Below are 22,425 nucleotides of genomic sequence, written 5' to 3'. Positions count from 1 at the left end.
TTCCACCCCTACGTCTATACAGGAGGAGATGTGATTCCTACTCCTTCTGCCTCAGTTCCACCCCTACGTCTATACAGGAGGAGATGTGATTCCTACTCCTTCTACCTCAGTTCCACCCCTACGTCTATACAGGAGGAGATGTGTTGTATTATTGTGTCAAGATGAGGGTTAATCTCTCTTGGACCGACGACGTAAAATAAATGTTATCCTAATCGAGCATCTGACGTAATTACACCAGATTTTATTTCTGGGTTTCCAAGATTAGGAATGGGTCAACATGACCGCCTTTGTGTTCCTTTGTAACATGACATAATCGTAGTAGCCATTCCAGGCTAAAAACAGACTGGCAGCCACACACACACGCCAGGCTCAAAACAAACTGGCAGCCAGGGTCAAAACAAACTGGCAGCCAGGGTCAAAACAAACTGGCAGCCAGGCTCAAAACAGACTGGCAGCCAGGGTCAAAACAAACTGGCAGCCAGGGTCAAAACAAACTGGCAGCCAGGGTCAAAACAAACTGGCAGCCAGGGTCAAAACAAACTGGCAGCCAGGGTCAAAACAGACTGGCAGCCAGGCTCAAAACAGACTGGCAGCCAGGCTCAAAACAGACTGGCAGCCAGGCTCAAAACAGACTGGCAGCCAGGCTCAAAACAGACTGGCAGCCAGGTTCAAAACAGACTGGCAGCCAGGCTCAAAACAGACTGGCAGCCAGGCTCAAAACAGACTGGCAGCCAGGCTCAAAACAGACTGGCAGCCAGGCTCAAAACAGACTGGCAGCCAGGCTCAAAACAGACTGGCAGCCAGGCTCAAAACAGACTGGCAGCCAGGCTCAAAACAGACTGGCAGCCAGGCTCAAAACAGACTGGCAGCCAGGCTCAAAACAGACTGGCAGCCAGGCTCAAAACAGACTGGCAGCCAGGCTCAAAACAGACTGGCAGCCAGGCTCAAAACAGACTGGCAGCCAGGCTCAAAACAGACTGGCAGCCAGGCTCAAAACAGACTGGCAGCCAGGCTCAAAACAGACTGGCAGCCAGGCTCAAAACAGACTGGCAGCCAGGCTCAAAACAGACTGGCAGCCAGGCTCAAAACAGACTGGCAGCCAGGCTCAAAACAGACTGGCAGCCAGGCTCAAAACAGACTGGCAGCCAGGCTCAAAACAGACTGGCAGCCAGGCTCAGCTTCACATTTGATTTTGTTGCCTTAAAATGTTATCTTATAAATGGACTCAAATGGATTTTTGTCCTACCGGTCTACACAACTTACTCTACAAAGTGGAAGAAAAATAAAGAAAATGTTCCTAATTCATTTAAAATAAAATATGTATTGATTGAGTATGTTTTCCCACCCCAGAGCAAATAGTTGATGGAAGTACCTTGGGCGTGTATTCTGTATGCATGTGTGTGTTCTCTTACGCTAGCTTTAACCCCATTGGGTCTGTCCAGTTCCCAAGTAGCTGTGCTGATGTTTCGTTCTGCAGGGGAGAAAGGGGAGGTCCTGCCTGTCTGCAACGCCTCCAGGAGGGCTGTCTTTCCCTGCCGAGGAGGACCAATCACAAGAAGCTTCAGCAGTTTACAGGGCTCCGCCTTCCGTAGGTGGGCTCGGAGGAAGGACAGCACTGATGCTGGACCTGAGAAAGGGGGATACCTAGTCAGTTGTACAAATTAATGCATTCAACTGAAATGTGTCTCCCGCATTTAACCCAACCCCTCTGAATCAGAGAGGTGCTGACGGCTGCCTTAATCCACATCCCCGTCATCTGACCCGGGGAGCAGTGAGACACGATTAAAAAACAAACACCCCAAAAAACACCACCCACCCACCCCCCCACCCACCCACCCCCCCACCCACACACACCCACCCACACACCCACACACAGTGTGGTGGTACTTTACCTTCTTTCCTGATGTCCTGGGGAACATTAGTGATGTTGAGGTCCTCAATGTCCAACTGCCACAGGTTAGAGAGCTGCCCCAACTCAGCTGGAAGCTCCCGAATACCTGGATTACTGTTCTCAGATCAGGGGAGAGAGAGATGGAGTTAGGTACTATACATTCAAGGATACCTGTGTTACTGTTCTCAGATCAGGGGAGAGAGAGATGGAGTTAGGTACTATACATACAAGGATACCTGTGTTACTGTTCTCAGATAAGGGGCGAGAGAGATGGAGTTAGGTACTATACATTCAAGGATACCTGTGTTACTGTTCTCAGATCAGGGGAGAGAGAGAGATGGAGTTCGGTACTATACATACAAGGATACCTGTGTTACTGTTCTCAGATCAGTGGAGAGAGAGATGGAGTTAGGTACTATACATACAAGGTTACCTGTGTTACTGTTCTCAGATCAGGAGAGAGAGAGATGGAGTTAGGTACTATACATACAAGGATACCTGTGTTACTGTTCTCAGATCAGGGGAGAGAGAGATGGAGTTAGGTACTATACATACAAGGTTACCTGTGTTACTGTTCTCAGATCAGGAGAGAGAGAGATGGAGTTAGGTACTATACATACAAGGATACCTGTGTTACTGTTCTCAGATCAGGGGAGAGAGAGATGGAGTTAGGTACTATACATACAAGGATACCTGTGTTACTGTTCTCAGATCAGGAGAGAGAGAGATGGAGTTAGGTACTATACATACAAGGATACCTGTGTTACTGTTCTCAGATCAGGGGAGAGAGAGATGGAGTTAGGTACTATACATACAAGGTTACCTGTGTTACTGTTCTCAGATCAGGGGAGCCAGAGGACCAGTTTGATGGGTGAATGTTAATGCGTTTACATCATATGATCTCTGAAAACATAGGGGACTGCTAATGGGACAGGGTGTTTCTCATCCTCAACATGTCCTGTTGCTTTGTGAATAAGTGAACATAGACAAACATTGGGAGAAACTAAATAATGGAATAATGGGCCAGTTTCCTGGACACAGATTAAACCTAGTCTTGGGCTAAGAACCACTTTCAATGGGTATTATTCCATGGAGGACTGACTGGTCATCATGTTGGGCTAAGAACCACTTTCAATGGGTATTATTCCATGGAAGACTGACTAGTCATCATGTTGGGCTAAGAACCACTTTCAATGGGTATTATTCCATGGAAGACTGACTAGTCATCATGTTGGGCTAAAAACCACTTTCAATGGGTATTATTCCATGGAAGACTGACTAGTCATCATGTTGGGCTAAGAACCACTTTCAATGGGTATTATTCCATGGAAGACTGACTGGTCATCATGTTGGGCTAAGAACCACTTTCAATGGGTATTATTCCATGGAAGACTGACTAGTCATCATGTTGGGCTAAGAACCACTTTCAATGGGTATTATTCCATGGAAGACTGACTAGTCATCATGTTGGGCTAAGAACCACTTTCAATGGGTATTATTCCATGGAAGACTGACTAGTCATCATGTTGGGCTTATTATTGCACTACTTTGGACCAGGGCCCATTGGGACGCCCATAGGTCTCTGGTCAAAAGTAGTGCACTATGTAGGGAATAGGGTGCTGTTTTGGACATAGCCCGTGTATTCCTGTTGGAGCCTCCAGTCTGGAAGACTGTGAGAAGTGGACAGAGAACAGTGACCCTGGTGACCCACAGAAAACAGCTGGCAACAGCTGCCTCCAAACCAGTTCCCAACAGGAAGGACTGGACAGGACAAGCAGAGAGTGGGGCTGTGTAGAAATACTCTAAAATGCTTCTTTATTAGCAGTGTGTGATGACAGGAATGGACAGATATCTACGTTACAGGTGTTCAGCTAGGTTGGTTAACACAGGATTTACAAGACGGCACAAACACATCTGAGACCCCCATGTTAGTTTTCAGCTGTTGTGTCCCACCTCAGTACGAGGAAGTTATGGAGGAAGGGGACCAGGAAATATGGGGAGTTAAGGAGATTGGGACTAAGCCTAGGGCACTTAAATTGGGATGAGAGCTTGGTGAGGAAAGCAGATGAGGAGACTAGTATAGTCAGTCTAGGGACGTAACTAGAGAAATGATGTGGTGAAAGAGCTGGGTGAGATTGATAGGAGACAGTGAAAAGAGACAAGGAAATGAGGCTAGTGTGATGAGGCTTGGGGCACTTACTTGGAGAGGTAGAGCTCCATGAGGTTTCTCAGGCCACACACGGACTGGGGCACACACTCCAGCTGGTTGTCGTTCAAGGAAAGCACTTCCAAAGCATCCCGCAAAATTACTGGAAACTCGATTGGGCATACTGTCAAGCAGGGGAAAGGCACACACACACACACACACACACACACACACACACACACACACACACACACACACACACACACACACACACACACACACACACACACACACACACACACACACTCTCACGGTCAATGACCATCAGCAGTCACTGCAGGATCAGGATGTACAGTATGGGGTTACTAATTGCTGGAGCGGTCAGAGAAGGGGGAGAGAAAGAGAGATATGGAGGGAGAGAGAGAAAAGAGAGATATGGAGGGAGAGAGAGAGAAAAGAGAGAGATGGAGGGAGAGAGAGAAAAGAGAGATATGGAGGGAGAGAGAAAACAGAGATATATGGAGAGAGAGAAAAGAGATATGGAGCGAGAGAAAGAGAGAAAAGAGTGAGATATGGATGGAGAGAGAGAAAAGAGAGATATGGAGGGAGAGAGTGAGAGAGAAAAGAGAGAGATGGAGGGAGAGAGTGAGAGAGGAAAGAGAGAGAGAGATATGGAGGGAGAGAAAGAGAGAAAAGAGAGAGATGGAGGGAGAGAGAAAAGAGATATGGAGGGAGAGAGAGAAGAGAGCGATATGGAGAGAGAGAGAAAAGAGAGATATGGAGAGAGTGAGAGAGAAAAGAGAGAGATATGGAGGTAGAGAGTGAGAGATAAAAGAGAGAGATATGGAGGTAGAGAGTGAGAGAGATATGGAGGTAGAGAGTGAAGAGAGAGATATGGAGAGAGAAAAAAGAGAGATATGGAGAGAGAGAGTGAGAGAGAAAAGAGGGAGAGAGTGAGAGAGAAAAGAGAGATATGGAGGGAGAGAGGGAAAAGAGAGCTATGGAGGGAGAGAGATAGAGAGAGAAAAGAGAGAGATATGGAGGGAGGGAGAGAGAGAAAAGAGAGTGAGAGAGCACAACTGGGTTAAGACTGTGTGGTCCAGATGACTGTGATGAGAGGCATAGAGGGGTTTCCAAACCACATGAGCAAGGGCTTTGGACCCAAATGTGACCAGCATCACTGCTCATATAGGCTGTTTATTAAACTCTGTCCATGCCAACCAGCAGACTGAGAATCTGACCAACCAACAAAGTAATTATTCTACCACAGTCCCAGTACAGACTGCCACAGTCCCAATACAAACTGCCACAGTCCCAATACAGACTGCCACAGACCCAGTACAGACTGCCACAGTCCCAATACAGACGGCCACAGTCCCAATACAGACTGCCACAGTCCCAATACAGACTGCCACAGTCCCAGTACAGACTGCCACAGTCCCAATACAGACTGCCACAGTCCCAGTACAGACTGCCACAGATCCAGTACAGACTGCCACAGATCCAGTACAGACTGCCACAATCCCAGTACAGACTGCCACAGACCCAGTACAGACTGCCACAGATCCAGTACAGACTGCCACAGATCCAGTACAGACTGCCACAGATCCAGTACAGACTGCCACAGATCCAGTTACACTCCAGTCCTGTTACAGACCACTTTAGATCGGTTCAGTCCAGTTCACTACAGTTCATTACAAACCACGACAGATTGGTCTAGTCCTGTTTAAGTCCAGTTCACTACAGTTCATTACAAACCACGACAGATTGGTCTAGTCCAGTTTAAGTCCAGTTCACTACAGACCACTATGGTTCAGTCCAGTCATGTCAAGTTTAAAAGTCCAGTCCATGTTAGACCACTAAAGTAACACTACAGTCAACAGCACCAGTCCACATGAGTCCGGAACCAGTACCTGGGTCCGGGTCTCTCCGGTGCCATGTGGTCAGGAAGGCCAGCTTCCTGGTTTTGGGTCCCTCCTCAGTCCTGAAACAAAACGGTTCCAACTTCCATCACATTCATGCATTCTTGGTTGTATTTTTTATTGTTTACCATGTCAGCTGAAAAGTGCTCATCTAGGATCAGTTTTTCCTTTGAGATTATAATGAGTAAGATTAGGGGCCTGAATAAAGATAGGGTGGGACCTGATCCTAGATCGGGAGTCCTACTCTGAGACGCTTGATGCATACAGCCCCAGGTACCATTACAGTAGTTTGCCCCTTCCCCCAAGTCCTGCCCCTTCCCCCAAGTCCTGCCCCTTACCCCAAGTCCTGCCCCTTCCCCCAAGTCCTGCCCCTTCCCCCAAGTCCTACCCCTTCCCCCAAGTCCTACCCCTTCCCCCAAGTCCTGCCCCTTCCCCCAAGTCCTGCCCCTTCCCCCAAGTCCTACCCCTTCCCCCAAGTCCTACCTCTACCATATTACCTTAATTAATCCATAGTACCCAACGCTAACACCAAAACGTTATAGACTAGGGTAAGGAGGAAGCTAGGGTTAAAAATGGAACCAGGTCTTGAAGTGAGTGGAAAATATTAAGAGTAAGAGGTTAAGGCCGTGTCCAGAAACAACTCCTAGGCCCTAGACACTTAAACTCCGTCCAGAAACAACTCCTAGCCCCTAGACACTTAGAACCAATCCAGAAACAACTCCTATCCCATAGAATCAAATCAAATGTATTTATAAAGCCCTTCTTACATCAGCTGATGTCACAAAGTGCTGTACAGAAACCCAGCCTAAAACCCCAAACAGCAAGCAATGCAGGTGTAGAAGGTGGCTAGGAAAAACTCCCTAGAAAGGCCAAAACCTAGGAAGAAACCTAGAGAGGAACCAGGCTATGTGGGGTGGCCAGTCCTCTTCTGGCTGTGCCGGGTGGAGATTATAACAGAACATGGGCAAGATGTTCAAATGTTCATAAATGACCAGCAGGGTCAAATAATAATAATCACAGTGGTTGTAGAGGGTGCAACAAGTCAGCACCTCAGGAGTAAATGTCAGTTGGCTTTTCATAGCCGATCATTAAGAGTATCTCTACCACTCCTGCTGTCTCTAGAGAGTTGAAAACAGCAGGTCTGGGACAGGTAGCACGTCTAGTGAACAGGTCAGGGTTCCATAGCCGCAGGCAGAACTCAGTATCTAGCACCTTCAGATCTACACAAGTAGTTGTTTCTGGACGGAGCCTAAGTGTGAGTGGTAAGATGTATGACCTTTCACCTACTTGCCCAGATGGTTCTTGGAGAGGTCAAGGGTTCTGAGCAGAGAGCATTTCCACTTGTTGGGTGCCGGGAGAGTGGAGATCTGATTCCTACACAGTCTGAGAGAGACCAGGGCCTGATGAAGAGAATGAGCGGGAGAGGGGGAGGGAGAGAAAGGGGAGAGAGGGAAAGAGAGAGAAAGAGACAGAGTGTCACCAAAGCATGGCCTGTGGTCATGACAACTTAATTTACATCTAGTGTCCCCATTTCCCTGTCTACCGTTGGCGTCACTCTCTCTCTTCACTCTCTCACTCTTCTGTTTCTCTTCCTCTATTCTATTCCAATGAAACACTGCAAATGCCATTATAATCAACAATCTGGCATTACTCATTCCTTCACAAATATTTGGAAAATTGCTTCATAAAGCCCATAGCATTCCTGAGGTATATTAAACATTCCATCCTTCTCCTCGGAATTCAGGAACCTAAATTAAACTTAACATCCGTTTCCATTCATTATTACTGTTACGCTAATATCTTTAAAACCTAATCAAGGGTACCGTGACTCATCGTACTAACGCTGAGAACAAGGTTGACGTTTTACGTATTCCAAACCAAATTGTGTTTTTTTGTTAGTTTCTTTACATTTTAAACTTATTTTGTACATAATGTTGCTGCTACCATCTCTTATGACCGAAAATAACTTCTGGACATCAGAACTGCAAATTCTCACCACACACTATCAGAAACCTTTTTTTCCTTTAACAAGTCGAGCCTGACGTGAATGACACACTGCTTTCCCGGGAACAGGCCCAGAGCCCCGTCATTTGCGTGAAGAGAAGGCGGAGAAAAAGGGGCCGGAGGGTGGGCTGCCTCCTGAGAATTAGTAGGCGATCGAATAAACCCCCACTTCCTTCCATTCTGCTAGCAAACGTGCAATCTTTGGAAAATAAATCAATGACCTACGTGGAAGATTAAACTAGCAATGGGACATTCAAAACTGTAATATCTTATGCTTCACGGAGTCGTGGCTGAACGACAGCATTATCAACATACAGCTGGCTGGTTATACACTGTATCGGCAGGATAGAACAATGGCGTCTGGTAAGACAAGGGGCGGCGGACAATGTATTTTTGTAAATAGCTGGTGTACGATATTTATTTGTGTATTTTTCGTAGCGGTCTAAATACCGCCACAGACTAACACACTAAGACTGCACTGAATGAGCTGTATTCCGCCATAAGCCAACAGGAAAACGCTCACCCAGAGGCAGCGCTCCTATTAGCCCGGGGACTTTAATGCAGGTGAAACATAAATCAGTCTTAACAAATTTCTATCAGCATGTTAAATATGCAACCAGAGGGAAAAAACAACAACAAAAACACTCTGGACCACGTTTAGTCCACACACACATAGATGCAGACATACAAAGCTCTCCCTCGCCCTCCATTTGGGAAATCTGACCATAATTCCATCCTCCTGATTCCTGCTTACAAGCAAAATTAAAGCAGGAAGCACCAGTGACTCAGTCTATAAAAAGTGGTCAGATGAAGCAGATGCTAAGCTACAGGACTGTTTTGCTAGCACAGACTGGAATATGTTCCGGGATTCCTCCGATGGCATTGAGGAGTACACCACATCAGTCAATGGCTTCATCAATAAGTGCATTGATGACGTCGTCCCCACAGTGACCATACGTACATATCCCAACCAGAAGCCATGGATTCCCTGCAACATCCGCACTGAGCTAAAGGCTAGAGCTGCCGCTTTCAAGGAGAGGGACTCTAAGCTCATAAGAAATCCCACTATGCCCGACGACGAACCATCAGAGGCAAAGCGTCAATACAGGACTAAGATCATATCGTACTACACCGACTCTGACGCTCGTCGGATGTGGCAGGGCTTGCAAACTATTACAGATTACAAAGGGAAGCACAGCCAAGAGCTACCCAGTGACATAAGCCTACCAGACGAGCTAACCTACTTCTATGCTCACTTCGAGGCGAATAACACTGAAACATGCACGAGAGCACCAGCTGTTATGGAAGACTGTGTGATCACGCTCTCTGCAGCAGATTTGAGTAAGACCTTTAAACAGGTCAACATTCACAAGGCCGCAGGGCCAGACGGATCACCAGGACATGTACTGCAAGCATGCACTGACCAACTGGCAAGTCTCTTCACTGACATTTTCAACCTCTCCCTGTCCTAGTCTGTAATGCGAACATGTTTTAAGCAAACCACCATAGTCCCTGTGCCCAAAAACACAAAGGTAAACTGCCTAAATGACTACTGTCATGACGTGGCCCTCTTTGGGTATAGCGAGTACCATCCCCCTCTCTCTCACCACCTCTCTCTTCCCCCTACACCCAGGCTCTGTTATCTCAGGTCGTAAATTCCATGAGGAGACTCTCTTCCCCCCCCAGCCATGCAGTATATAGAGAGTGGGTTCACAGTAGAACAAAGAAACGTATTTTACCGCACAGAACTTGAGAACTGAACAATATCCATGTTTTGGAGAATGTGTAAACGGTCGGTGGAGAATCCAGCTATGACCGGTCCATTTTGTTTAATGTTTGTGACCTCATGAGAGACAATACAGCCACATTACCATAACTCTGTTAATACAAGAGTCTCCGTTATGGCCTCCCGGGTGGCGCAGTGCCACCAGAGTCTCTGGGTTTGTGCCCAGGCTCTGTCGCAACCGGCCGCGACCGGGAGGTCCGTGGGGCGATGCACAATTGGCCTAGCGTCGACCGAGTTAGTGAGGGTTTGGCCGGTAGGGATATCCTTGTCTCATCGCGCACCAGCCACTCCCGTGGCGGGTCGGGCACAGTGCGCGCTAACCAAGGTTGCCAGATGCACGGTGTTTCCTCTGACACATTGGTGCGGCTGGCTTCCTGGTTGGATGCGTGCTGTGTTAAGAAGCAGTGCTGGTTGGGTTGTGTATCGGAGGACGCATGACTTTCGACCTTCGTCTCTCCCGATCCCGTCTCTACCACGAAATTGGGGAGAAAAGGGGGGTAAAATTGTAAAAAATACAATGTAAATAATTTATTTATTTATTATTATATAAAATGAATGAGTAAAGATGAAACTATTTGTGAAATTATGTAATGGGATTTTAAACTGTTTAATGAAAGAGAATCCAATTCCCTTTAAAGTGAACTAAGTCATTTGCCCCACCCATGAGCACAGACATTGATCTGGCATCATGGAACAGCCTTTTCTGCTGTTCCGAATATAACCCCCACCTGGAGAAGCCCACTTCAGACCAAGAGTACCTTGATTACCGAGAGGGCTAAGGTTTGAGTAGAGACCATGCATTCCTCAATTGTTGAATTCCTAACCAAACCACGTGGCGCATTGACTACACTGGTGGGACTATCGACTCTGAGACTATCGATACCGACAGAATAAGAGCAAATCTTCGATAATTACTAGTCTGCAGCTAGAATTTGTGTCGACAATGCAAAGACCGACAACCGCCGAAATATCTATTCTATAAGAACATTTCTGAATGGGACTCTGTAGTATCCATTCTAAAACAAAAGACTTCATGGGAGAGAGAGAGAGACTTGGAACTTTCCAACAGAAAGAAGGACGATTCCAACAGAGATCCCGACGACACACTGAGAGTAAATATATATATATTGATTGCAATTATTCCCGAATGAGTGAGCGTTCATGTGCAAAGGATTAGCATTTCAATTATAATAATTATCAACTGTGTTGTGACTCTGGTCTTTCCCGGCCTTCTCAGTCCACACCCACTTCCCTTAACCAACCAAGCTGCCATATCGGTTTAGCCCACTAGGGAACATTCCCTATCATTTCCTTGTAACCATCTACTGTTTGTTTGTTTGTTTGTGCATTTCTGTGATTATTTAGTTAGTTAGTAAATAAATTATTAAGACAATTGATGTATGGATGACCCATAGTGAAGGCTGGGTTCGTACAGATAACCAACAATTTACGACATTTGGAATGAGACTAATATGAGGTAAAGAATAATTCATTCATTAGAAGACTAATTGATCAGATATTAAAATATCTGAAAATGTATATATACATTTGTAATCTGAAGATTTTCCTTGGTGCCCCGACTTGCTAGTTAATTTCATTTACATGAGTAGTTTAATCACATAATAATAATTACAGAGAATTGATTTGATAAAATAACAGTCTTCAATTTAATGATGCCAAAGACACGATACTACCAACCCGTAGGACTCACGACTGTAGACATGAAGTGCTTTGAAAGGCTGGTCATGGCTCACATTCTGTTGTGTTATTGACTGTATGTTTGTTTATGTGTAACTCTGTGTTGTTGTTTTTGTCGCACTGCTTTGCTTTATCTTGTCCAGGTCGGAGAAGTAAATGAGAACTTGTTCTCAACTGGCCACCTGGTTAAATAAAGGTCAAAGTTTAAAAAAGAAACATCAACCCCCTTTATCCCAGAAACCCTAAACCCACTCCAAATTGCATACCGCCCCAACAGATCCACAGATGATGCAATCTCTATTGCATTTCACACTGCCCTTTCCCACCTGGACAAAAGAACACCTATGTGAGAATGCTGTTCATTGACTACAGCTCAGCGTTCAACACCATAGTGCCCTCAAAGCTCATGAATAAGCTAAGAACCCTGAGACTAAACACCTCCCTCAGCAACTGGATCCCCTCCTGTACTCCCTGTTCACTCATGACTGCAGTGGTAGGCCTGATCACCGACGAGACAGCCTATAGGGAGGAGGTCAGAGACCTAGCCATGTGGTGCCAGGACAACAACCTCTCCCTCAACATGATCGATGCAAAGGAGATGATTGTGGACTACAGGAAAAAGAGGACCGATCACGCCCCCATTCTCATCGACGGGACTGCAGTGGAGCAGGTTGAGAGCGTCATGTCCCTTGGTGTCCACATCAACAACAAACTAACATGGCCCGAGCACATCAAGATAGTTGTGAAGAGGACACATCACCAACAAACTAACATGGCCCGAGCACATCAAGATAGTTGTGAAGAGGACACATCACCAACAAACTAACATGGACCGATCACGCCCCCATTCTCATCGACGGGGCTGTAGTGGAGCAGGTTGAGAGTGACATGTCCCTTGGTGTCCACATCACCAACAAACTAACATGACCCGATCACGCCCCCATTCTCATCGACAGGGCTGTAGTGCAGCAGGTTGAGAGTGTCATGTCCCTTGGTGTCCACATCACCAACAAACTAACATGACCAGATCACGCCCCCATTCTCATCGACAGGGCTGTAGTGCAGCAGGTTGAGAGTGTCATGTCCCTTGGTGTCCACATCACCAACAAACTAACATGGCCCGAGCACATCAAGATAGTCGTGAAAAGGGCACAACAAAAGCTATTCCACCTCAGGAGACTGAAATGATTTGGCATGGGTCCTCAGATCCTCAAAAGATTCCACAGCTGCACCATCGAGAGCATCCTGACTGGTTGCATCACTGCCTGGTATGGTAACTGCTCGGCCTCCACAGAGGGTAGTGCCTACGGCCCAGTACATCACTGGGGCCAGGCTTCCTGCCATCCAGGACCTATACCAGGCGGTGTCAGAGGAAGGCCCTAAAAATAGTCAAAGACTCCAGTCACCCTAGTCATAGATTATTCTCTCTGCTACCACACAGCAAGCGGTACCAGAGCGCCAAGTCTTGGTCCAAGAGGCTTCTAAACAGCTTCTACCCCCAAGCCATAAGACTCCTGAACATCTAATCAAATGGTCACGCAGACTATTTGCATTGCCCCCCCTTTACACCACTGCTATTGCTATCAACTATGCATAGTCACTTTAATAACTCTACCTACATGTATATATTACCTCAACTAACCGGTGCCAGCACATTGACTCTGTACCGGTACCCCCCTGTATACAGTCTCGCTATTGTTTTTACTGCTGCTCTTTAATTACTTGTTACTTATTTCTAATTCATTTTAACTTCATTGTTGGTTAGGGGCTCGTAAGTAAGCATTTCACTGTAAGGTGAAATGTTGTATTCGGCAGCATGTGACTAGTAAAATTGGATTTTGATTTGATTTGAATCATTGTTTCAGTTGGGGTTCACTGACTGCAGAGTAGTACAGCAGTGCCACCTTGAGGTCATTGGGTAAACTACAGGTTTAATACAGAAATCCTCATCTTCTGAGTGGTTACTTAAAATAAAATAAATATTACCTTTATTTAACCAGGCAAGTCAGTTAAGAACAAATTCTTATTTTCAATGACGGCCTAGGAACAGTGGGTTAACTGCCTGTTCAGGGGCAGAACGACAGATTTTTACCTTGTCAGCTCGGGGATGTGAATTTGGTCTGGTCGCCCAAATACAGTAAAGCTTTTGGAGGTTTAGGGAGGCTTATCTAGGTTAGACCCATCAAGTCAACAAATCCAATGTTTCTAGCTAGGCCCAAACGGAATCAGCCATGAACCACCATGTAGGAAGCACTGCTCCCAGTGTTGTTAAGCTGCTTTGGCCTAGGCTTTAGCTCAGTGGGCTAACAGGGTTTCGAGTTGCGCATAATAGCCCAGGTATTGAACCTGTGATATGTACAGCTCAGACTGCCCAAATATTGAACCTGAATTACATGTGAAACTCAAAACCCTGTTAGCCCAGTGAGCTGAAGCCTAAGCCAAACAATGCTAGTGCTATTCATCCTTACCTCCAGCTCGAATATATAGGAGGGCAGCTCCTTGATGACGTTGTCTGAGAAATCCACCTCCTGCAGCTGAGTTCTCCAGAAGATGGAGATGGTATTGGGAAGACTCTCGATGGCGTTGGATGAGGCTCGACATTGCTTCTACGGAGGGGGGAAACACCAATCAATGACTCACAACATCCAGAAGATGTTTCAAAATCATCACTCAAGTTCTGAATACAAGAGGGCAAAGGAGGTGGTGAAGCGTCGCTGAGAGGAGTCTGTATGATTTAAAAGACATGACCACTTTCCATTTCAATACCTAGTACCTTCTTGCTTCTATGCCAACAATGGTCACACATCTATAAGGACTGGATAGGTGTAAGCAACTAGTATGATGGTTCTACCCAGCTCTCCATTGGAGCTTCCACCATATTCCTTTTACCAATCCAGTCCTTTCAGAACTGAGCATTTAAAAGGGGACAGGAGATACAGGAAGGTGCTAGGGAACCAAAAGGAACCAGGCCCTAGTTTATTCCTACCAGGGGAACCATAGAGATACAATGAATAGATATCTTTGAGAAGAACACTAAACAGGGTAGGATCTAAAAGAAGGTGCTAGGGTTCCAAATGGAACGAGGCCGTAGTGTCTAGTGTAGTGTCTGCCTACCAGAGGGCAGGCCCAGGGGTCAGGGAAGCTGGTGAGTCTGTTCCGGCAGACTTTGAGGGAAGTGAGGGATTTGAAAGAGTGAAGAACAGCAGAGGGAAGACTGGTCAGACAGTTGTCAGACACATCCAGCTCCTCCAGCTTACGCAGACCTATCCAGTTAGTACCTGAGGAGGAGCAGAAGAGGACAATCAATTCATTCATCAGTCTTCATTTGTAGAAACCAAAACATTTTGTACAAGGTAGCAATACAATGTGCTTCACATTAACAAATAAAGACAAAATAGATAGCAGAGAAACAATTTGAGATCAGAATAAAATCCTAATAACCCTTCTAAGAACATACTGATATACATTTGTGACAAAGAGCAAAGACCACTCTGACATGCAGTGGATCATACCATTAGGAATGTCAAACAGGGAGGTGAGCTTGTTCTTAGCAGCAGAGAGCCTCTGGACTCTGGTGAGATGGAGCAGTCCGGACGGCAAACTGGTCAACTCATTCTGAGACAGATTCACCTGGCGAAGTCTACAGTAGGACAGGAGCAGAGAACGAACACACACACGTCAGGATTAAGTGAGATGCTGAGGTTAACAATACAACATAGATCAGCAGAACAGCAGACTACAGATATTAGATACACAGAATGGACAAAACATGAAGAACTCTTTCCATGGCAGACTGACCAGGTGAACCCAGGTGAAAGATATGGTCCCTTATTGATCCATTTCAAGTAAGTGTAGATGAAGGGGAGGAGACAGGTTAAAGAATGCTCTTTAAGCCTTGAGACAGTTGAGAGATGGAGTGTGTTTGTGTGCCATTCAGAGGGTGACTGGGCAAGACATAACATGTAAGTGCCTTTGAACAGGATATGTAGTAGATGTCAGGCACACTGGTTTGTGTCAACAACTGCAATGCTTCTGGGTATTTCATGCTCAACAGTTCCCATGTGTATCAGGAACGGTCCACCACCCAAAGGACATCCAACTTGACACAACTGTGGGAAGCATTTGAGTCAACATGGACCAGCATCCCTGCTTTCATGCTCAACAGTTTCCCATGTGTATCAAGAATGGTCCACCACCCAAAGAACATCCAACTTGACACAACTGTTGAAAGCATTTGAGTCAATATGGACCAGCATCCCTGTGGAACGACACCTTGTAGAGCCCATCCCCCAACAAATTGACGCTGTTCTGAGGGCAAAAGGGAGGGTGCAACTCACTCACATTTACACTTATAGTCAGTGTAAATGTGTGTGTACACTGTACACACTGCAGTGGACCTGTTTAACTAGAATAGTAAACTAACAAAACAACCAACTGGGGACATTTTGTTAGTCAAATGCTATCTCTAGGGTGTTTAAGGTTAAGTTTAGGGTTAGCAGCTAGGTTAATGGTTAAGGTTAGGTTTAGGTTTAGGGTTAGCAGCTAGGTTAAGGGTTAAGGTTAGGTTTAGGGTTAGCAGCTAGGTTAAGGGTTAAGGTTAGGTTTAGGGTTAGCAGCTAGGTTAAGGGTTAAGGTTAGGTTTTCAGGTTAGGGAAAATAGTATTTTGAATGGGACTGAATTGTGTGTTCCCACAAGGGGGTTGTGTGTGTGTGTGTTAGGGCTGGCTGATATATGAAACCTCTCGCTTCCCCTCTTTACACACACAGACCAAGCCCCTCCCCCTGCCACTCACAACAAAAAAAATGGATGGGTCGTATGGACACAAACACATTGAGACATTATTTTACTGTAATGGAGGAGACGTTAACCTGGAGACTGAAACACATTGAGACATTATTTTACTGTAATGGAGGAGACGTTAACCTGGAGACTGAAACACATTGAGACATTATTTTACTGTAATGGAGGAGACGTTAACCTGGAGACTGAAACACATTGAGACATTATTTTACTGTAATGGAGGAGACGTTAACCTGGAGACTGAAACACATTGAGACATTATTTTACTGTAATGGAGGAGACGTTAACCTGGAGACTGAAACACATTGAGACATTATTTTACTGTAATGGAGGAGACGTTAACCTGGAGACTGAAACACATTGAGACATTATTTTACCGTAATGGAGGAGACGTTAACCTGGAGACTGAAACACATTGAGGCATTATTTTACTGTAATGGAGGAGACGTTAACCTGGAGACTGAAACACATTAAGACATTATTTTACTGTAATGGAGGAGACGTTAACCTGGAGACTGAAACACATTGAGGCATTATTTTACCGTAATGGAGGAGACGTTAACCTGGAGACTGAAACACATTGAGACATTATTTTACTGTAATGGAGGAGACGTTAACCTGGAGACTGAAACACATTGAGACATTATTTTACTGTAATGGAGGAGACGTTAACCTGGAGACTGAAACACATTGAGACATTATTTTACCGTAATGGAGGAGACGTTAACCTGGAGACTGAAACACATTGAGACATTATTTTACTGTAATGGAGGAGACGTTCAACCTGGAGACTGAAACACATTGAGACATTATTTTACTGTAATGGAGGAGACGTTAACCTGGAGACTGAAACACATTGAGACATTATTTTACCGTAATGGAGGAGACGTTAACCTGGAGACTGAAACACATTGAGGCATTATTTTACCGTAATGGAGGAGACGTTAACCTGGAGACTGAAACACATTGAGACATTATTTTACTGTAATGGAGGAGACGTTAACCTGGAGACTGAAACACATTGAGACATTATTTTACTGTAATGGAGGAGACGTTAACCTGGAGACTGAAACACATTGAGACATTATTTTACTGTAATGGAGGAGACGTTAACCTGGAGACTGAAACACATTGAGACATTATTTTACTGTAATGGAGGAGACGTTAACCTGGAGACTGAAACACATTAAGACATTATTTTACTGTAATGGAGGAGATGTTAACCTTTCTAACCATACCCTGTTTATGTCTCAACTACTCAGATTGAGAGCGGAACAAACGAGAGTATCGATAAACATTGATTCTGGAAATGTAACGCTCAGTTTGTTGCGCGTAGCATTGCGGTACTACGTACCGCTAACAGCATACTAGCTGTCTAGTTTGTGTTTTATAAATGTGCAATAAGCATAAAACACAATTCTATTAGGAATTACAAACTCATTCTCATTCTGAGAAAGAAGGTAGGCCACTTGATTTCAACACCTGAAACGTTGACAGGCTAGCAGGCTGTTCAAACAGTTGGAGAGGACAGAAGGGTGTGTTCATAACAATTCAACTGTTCTCCAGTGTTAGCTAGCAAATAGATTCAAGTTGGCTAAACTTGAAATATTAACATTAGCTGGCACGTGGGCTTGTGCTTGAGAGTTTGTTGATGAGACCTGTGTTCATTTCTATAAGCCTGCTACAAGTTATGCATAATGCATGGTTCTGGTTCAATTTGTAACAAAAAGGTCATTTTCATACAGACTTGAAAGCCGATCAGTGATTATTGCAAAAAAGCAGGTTAAACTATTTTGATAAAATAATGAAATTATTAGTCATATGGTTGTGTAAGGTATAATTTCACAAACCCTGATGTATTAGATTACAGCTGACTGCAGTGTATTTGACCTTGAAATCCTACAACAAAGCTTATATAGTGAAATATGTTTAAAAGATATCATGAATCATCCATAAGTTTGAAAAAAATCTATTTATGATTTTTAGGCCATACCGCCCAGCCCTAGTGTGTGTGTGTGTGTGTGTATCTGCACCTACACATCTACAACCTATCTGTGAATGTGGAGCAGCACCTGGAGCAGATGATCTCCTGTGAGCTCTGTGCTGTGTGCAGCTCTTTGAACCGGTTGTTGGAGAGGTCTAGGGTCCGGAGCTGTATGAGCCCCCAGGGAACCACGGAGGGCAGGGAGCTGAGGCTGTTACAGGACAGGTCCAGGTGGGAGATACGGGACGACACGTCCATGAACCAGTCCAGCTCCAACCACGGCAGCTTCAGACCTGACCAACGGCCACATAGTAGCTAGAGGGGGAGAGAGGAAACAACATGTTGGCTGACGCTTTTATGGTGCACAACACACACACACACACACACACACAACACGTCTGGCCTGACCAACACACTGGGTAAAACATAACACATTCACAGAGAGAAAAATACATACATATGCAGACACACAATGGAGACACACAAACACAAACACATAAACGCAGACACACAAACACAGACACACAAACGCAGACACACAAACGCAGACACACAAATGCAGGCAAACGCAGACACACAAACGCAGGCAAACGCAGACACACACACATAAACGCAGGCAAACGCAGACACACAAACGCAGACACAAACAAACGCAGACACACAAACGCAGACACAAACAAACGCAGACACACACTCACACAAATACACACACACCTCCCCTCAGTTACCTTTTCTCCCGCTGGTTCTGTGTGTGTGTCTGCTTCTTCTACCAGTCGTTGTTCAACGAGCAGTCTGCTGAAGGCTGGATAATCCATCAGGGTGTAGGAGGACAGCCCAGCGCCATTCTGCAGCAGGAATCTAGCTATCTCCTCATTACCTACATAGAACACAGTTAGATGTCTGGACGTTCTGAACAGACCCCTGGTCTAAGATAACAGGAAGTACTCCTCTCTTCACCAATATGCCCAGAGTAGGCTGAAGTTGCTCCTAGACACTGATTTTGAGTGAGTTTTGCCCTCTAATGGTTAAGCGTAGGGGAAGCTGATCCTACACTACATCATAAAGCCAGAATAAGGAAGTGAGTTGAATTGGAGACACAGTAGAGTAGGAGGAAATCCCCGTCTGCTGTTTTCAGCCTGACAACACACCACAGTAGGAATGTCTAACTCTAACATTTGGTCCGAAGTGGTTCATATGTAAGCGTACATCAAATCTAATCAACTTCTATTGGTCACATACACATATTTAGCAGAGGTTATTGTGGGTGTAGCAACATGCTGGTGTTCCTAGTTCCAACAGTGCAGTCATATCCAATAATGCGAGAAATAATTCTTACAAAAAATTAAAACGCAAGATACAGTGCAAACTTCTATACTTGACTGTGTTCTCTACTTTTGTGTGAGGCGTGTGTGTGTGTGTGTGGTTTATGTGTGAGATATTTGTAGGCTGTGTTCGTTTGTGTGTGTAGGTATACACATACACACTACTGTTCAACAGTCTGGGGTCACTTAGAAATGTCCTTGTTTTTGAAAGAAAAGCACATTTTTTTGTCCATTAAAATAACATCAAATTGATCAGAAATACAGTGTAGACATTGTTAATGTTGTAAATTACTATTGTAGCTGGAAATGGCTGATTTTTAATGGAATATCTACATAGGCGTACAGAGGCCCATTATCAGCAACCATCACTCCTGTGTTCCAATGGCACGTTGTGTTAGCTAATCCAAGTTTATCATTTTAAAAGGCTAATTGATGATCAAAACCCTTTTGCAATTATGTTAGCACAGCCGAAAACTGTTGTACAGTGCCTTGCGAAAGTATTCGGCCCCCTTGAACTTTGCGACCTTTTGCCACATTTCAGGCTTCAAACATAAAGATATAAAACTGTATTTTTTTGTGAAGAATCAACAACAAGTGGGACACAATCATGAAGTGGAACGACATTTATTGGATATTTCAAACTTTTTTAACAAATTTATTTTGGGGGGGGTTGCATTTGATTTACACAACATGCCTACCACTTTGAAGATGCAAAATATTTTTTTATTGTGAAACAAGAAGAACTTGAGCGTGGATAACTATTCACCCCGCCATCTTACAGCTGCAAGTCTCTTGGGGTATGTCTCTATTAGCTTGGCACATCTAGCCACTGGGATTCTTCAAGGCAAACTGCTCCAGCTTATTCAAGTTGGATGGGTTCCGCTAGTGTACAGATCAAATCAAATGTATTTATATAGCCCTTCTTATATCAGCTGATATCTCAAAGTGCTGTACAGAAACCCAGCCTAAAACCTCAAACAGAAAGCAATGCAGGTGTAGAAGCACGGTGGCTAGGAAAAACTACCTAGAAAGGCCAAAATCAGCCATCTTTAAGTCATACCACAGATTCTCAGTTGGATTGAGGTCTGGGCTTTGACTAGGCCATTCCAATACATTTTAATGTTTCCCCTTAAACCACTCTAGTGTTGCTTTAGCAGTATGTATGCTTAGGGTCATTGTCCTGCTGGAAGGTGAACCTCCGTCCCAGTCTCAAATCTCTGGAAGACTGAAACAGGTTTCCCTCAAGAATATCCCTGTATTTAGCGCCATCCATCAATTATGACCAGTTTCCCAGTCCCTGCCGATGAAAAACATCCCCACAGCATGATGTTGCCACCACCATACTTCACTGTGGGGTGTTCTCGGGGTGATGACAGGTGTTGGGTTTGCGCCAGACATAGCGTTTTCCTTGATGGCTAAAAAGCTCAATTTTAGTCTCATCTGATCAGAGTAGATATATAGATCTGTCCATATATTTGGGGAGTCTCCCACATGCCTTTTTGCAAACACCAAATGTGTTATCTTTGGTATTTTTGTTGCCTCTCTGACGAATGCCCTCCTTGCCTGGTCCGTGAGGTTTGGTGGGCGTCCCTCTCTTGGCATGTTTGTTGTGGTGCCATATTCTTTCAATTTTTCAATAATGGATTTAATGGTGCTCCGTGGGATGTTCAAAGTTTCGGATATTGTTTTTATAACCCAACCCTGATCTGTACTTCTCTACAACTCTGTCCCTGACCTGTTTGGAGAGCTCCTTGGTCTTCATGGTGTCACTTGCTTGGTGGTTCCCCTTGCTTGGTTGTGTTGCAGACTCTGGGGCCTTTTAGAACAGGTGTATACAGTGCCTTGCGAAAGTATTCGGCCAGAGATCCTCACTGAACCTCTGGAGAGAGTTTGCTGCACTGAAAGTAAAGGGGCTGAATAATTTTGCACGCCCAATTTTTCAGTTTTTGATTTGTTAAAAAAGTTTTAAATATCCAATAAATGTCGTTCCACTTCATGATTGTGTCCCACTTGTTGTTGATTCTTCACAAAAAAATACAGTTTTATATCTTTATGTTTGAAGCCTGAAATGTGGCAAAAGGTCGCAAAGTTCAAGGGGGCCGAATACTTTCGCAAGGCACTGTACTAATTAAAGAAGCAATAAAACTGGCCTTCTTTAGACTAGTTGAGTATCTGGAGCATCAGCATTTGTGGGTTCGATTACAGGCTCACAATGGCCAGAAATGTGCCATTGGAACACAGGAGTGATGGTTGCTGATAATGGGTCTCTGTACGCCTATGTGGATATTCCATTAAAAATCAGCCATTTCCAGCTACAATAGTCATTTACAACATTAACAATGTCTACACTGTATTTCTGATCAATTTTATGTCATTTTAATGTGCTTATCTTGCAAAAACAAGGACATTTCTAAGTGAAGCCAAACTTTTGAACGTTAGTGTATGTGTGTACAGTATGTGAAGTATATGTACAGTGTGTGTCTTGCTGTCTACCTGCGCGTGCAGCAGCGTAGAGAGGCAGCCCCGTGATGACAGCAAACTCCTCCTGGTGGATGGCACAGTCCTCAGCGTCGGCATGGTAACCCTGTACCAACATTCTAACCACCTCCAGGTGACCCTGTTGGCACGCCGACACCAACATCCAGTTCAACAGATCTCTGTGGACAAACGGACCTGAGAGAGACATGCAATCTGTTTATCATCTACTAACTATGATTACTACACACACTCACAGCACAACACAGACAGACCCACACACTCAAATGCACCACGTCTCACACACACACACACACACACACACACACACACACACACACACACACACACACACACACACACACACACACACACACACACACAGTTACTATCTAT

General features: G+C 44.8%; 1 protein-coding gene across 4 annotated transcripts in view; it reads right to left on the bottom strand.

Annotated features, from left to right (window-relative positions):
- lrrk1 (leucine-rich repeat kinase 1) overlaps positions 1–22,425 on the bottom strand; it is a 123,834-nt gene that overhangs the window by 68,973 nt on the left and 32,436 nt on the right. For all 4 annotated transcript variants that reach the window (XM_031812290.1, XM_031812293.1, XM_031812292.1 and 1 more), the window contains 11 exons: positions 22,048–22,227; positions 18,961–19,109; positions 18,321–18,547; positions 14,960–15,087; positions 14,562–14,725; positions 13,916–14,053; positions 7,247–7,359; positions 5,951–6,021; positions 4,092–4,221; positions 1,893–2,005; positions 1,413–1,627 (listed from right to left, as the gene is read on the bottom strand). In XM_031812290.1, the coding sequence (XP_031668150.1) occupies positions 1,413–1,627; positions 1,893–2,005; positions 4,092–4,221; positions 5,951–6,021; positions 7,247–7,359; positions 13,916–14,053; positions 14,562–14,725; positions 14,960–15,087; positions 18,321–18,547; positions 18,961–19,109; positions 22,048–22,227 (1,628 nt within the window). The remainder of the gene's footprint in view (positions 1–1,412; positions 1,628–1,892; positions 2,006–4,091; positions 4,222–5,950; positions 6,022–7,246; positions 7,360–13,915; positions 14,054–14,561; positions 14,726–14,959; positions 15,088–18,320; positions 18,548–18,960; positions 19,110–22,047; positions 22,228–22,425) is intronic.

This window comes from Oncorhynchus kisutch, unplaced genomic scaffold, assembly GCF_002021735.2.
Source record: "Oncorhynchus kisutch isolate 150728-3 unplaced genomic scaffold, Okis_V2 Okis03b-Okis08b_hom, whole genome shotgun sequence".
NCBI classification, from domain to species: Eukaryota; Metazoa; Chordata; class Actinopteri; order Salmoniformes; family Salmonidae; genus Oncorhynchus; species Oncorhynchus kisutch.
The sequence above is the reverse complement of the archived record's forward strand: the minus strand, read 5'-3'. Positions and strand labels throughout refer to the sequence as shown.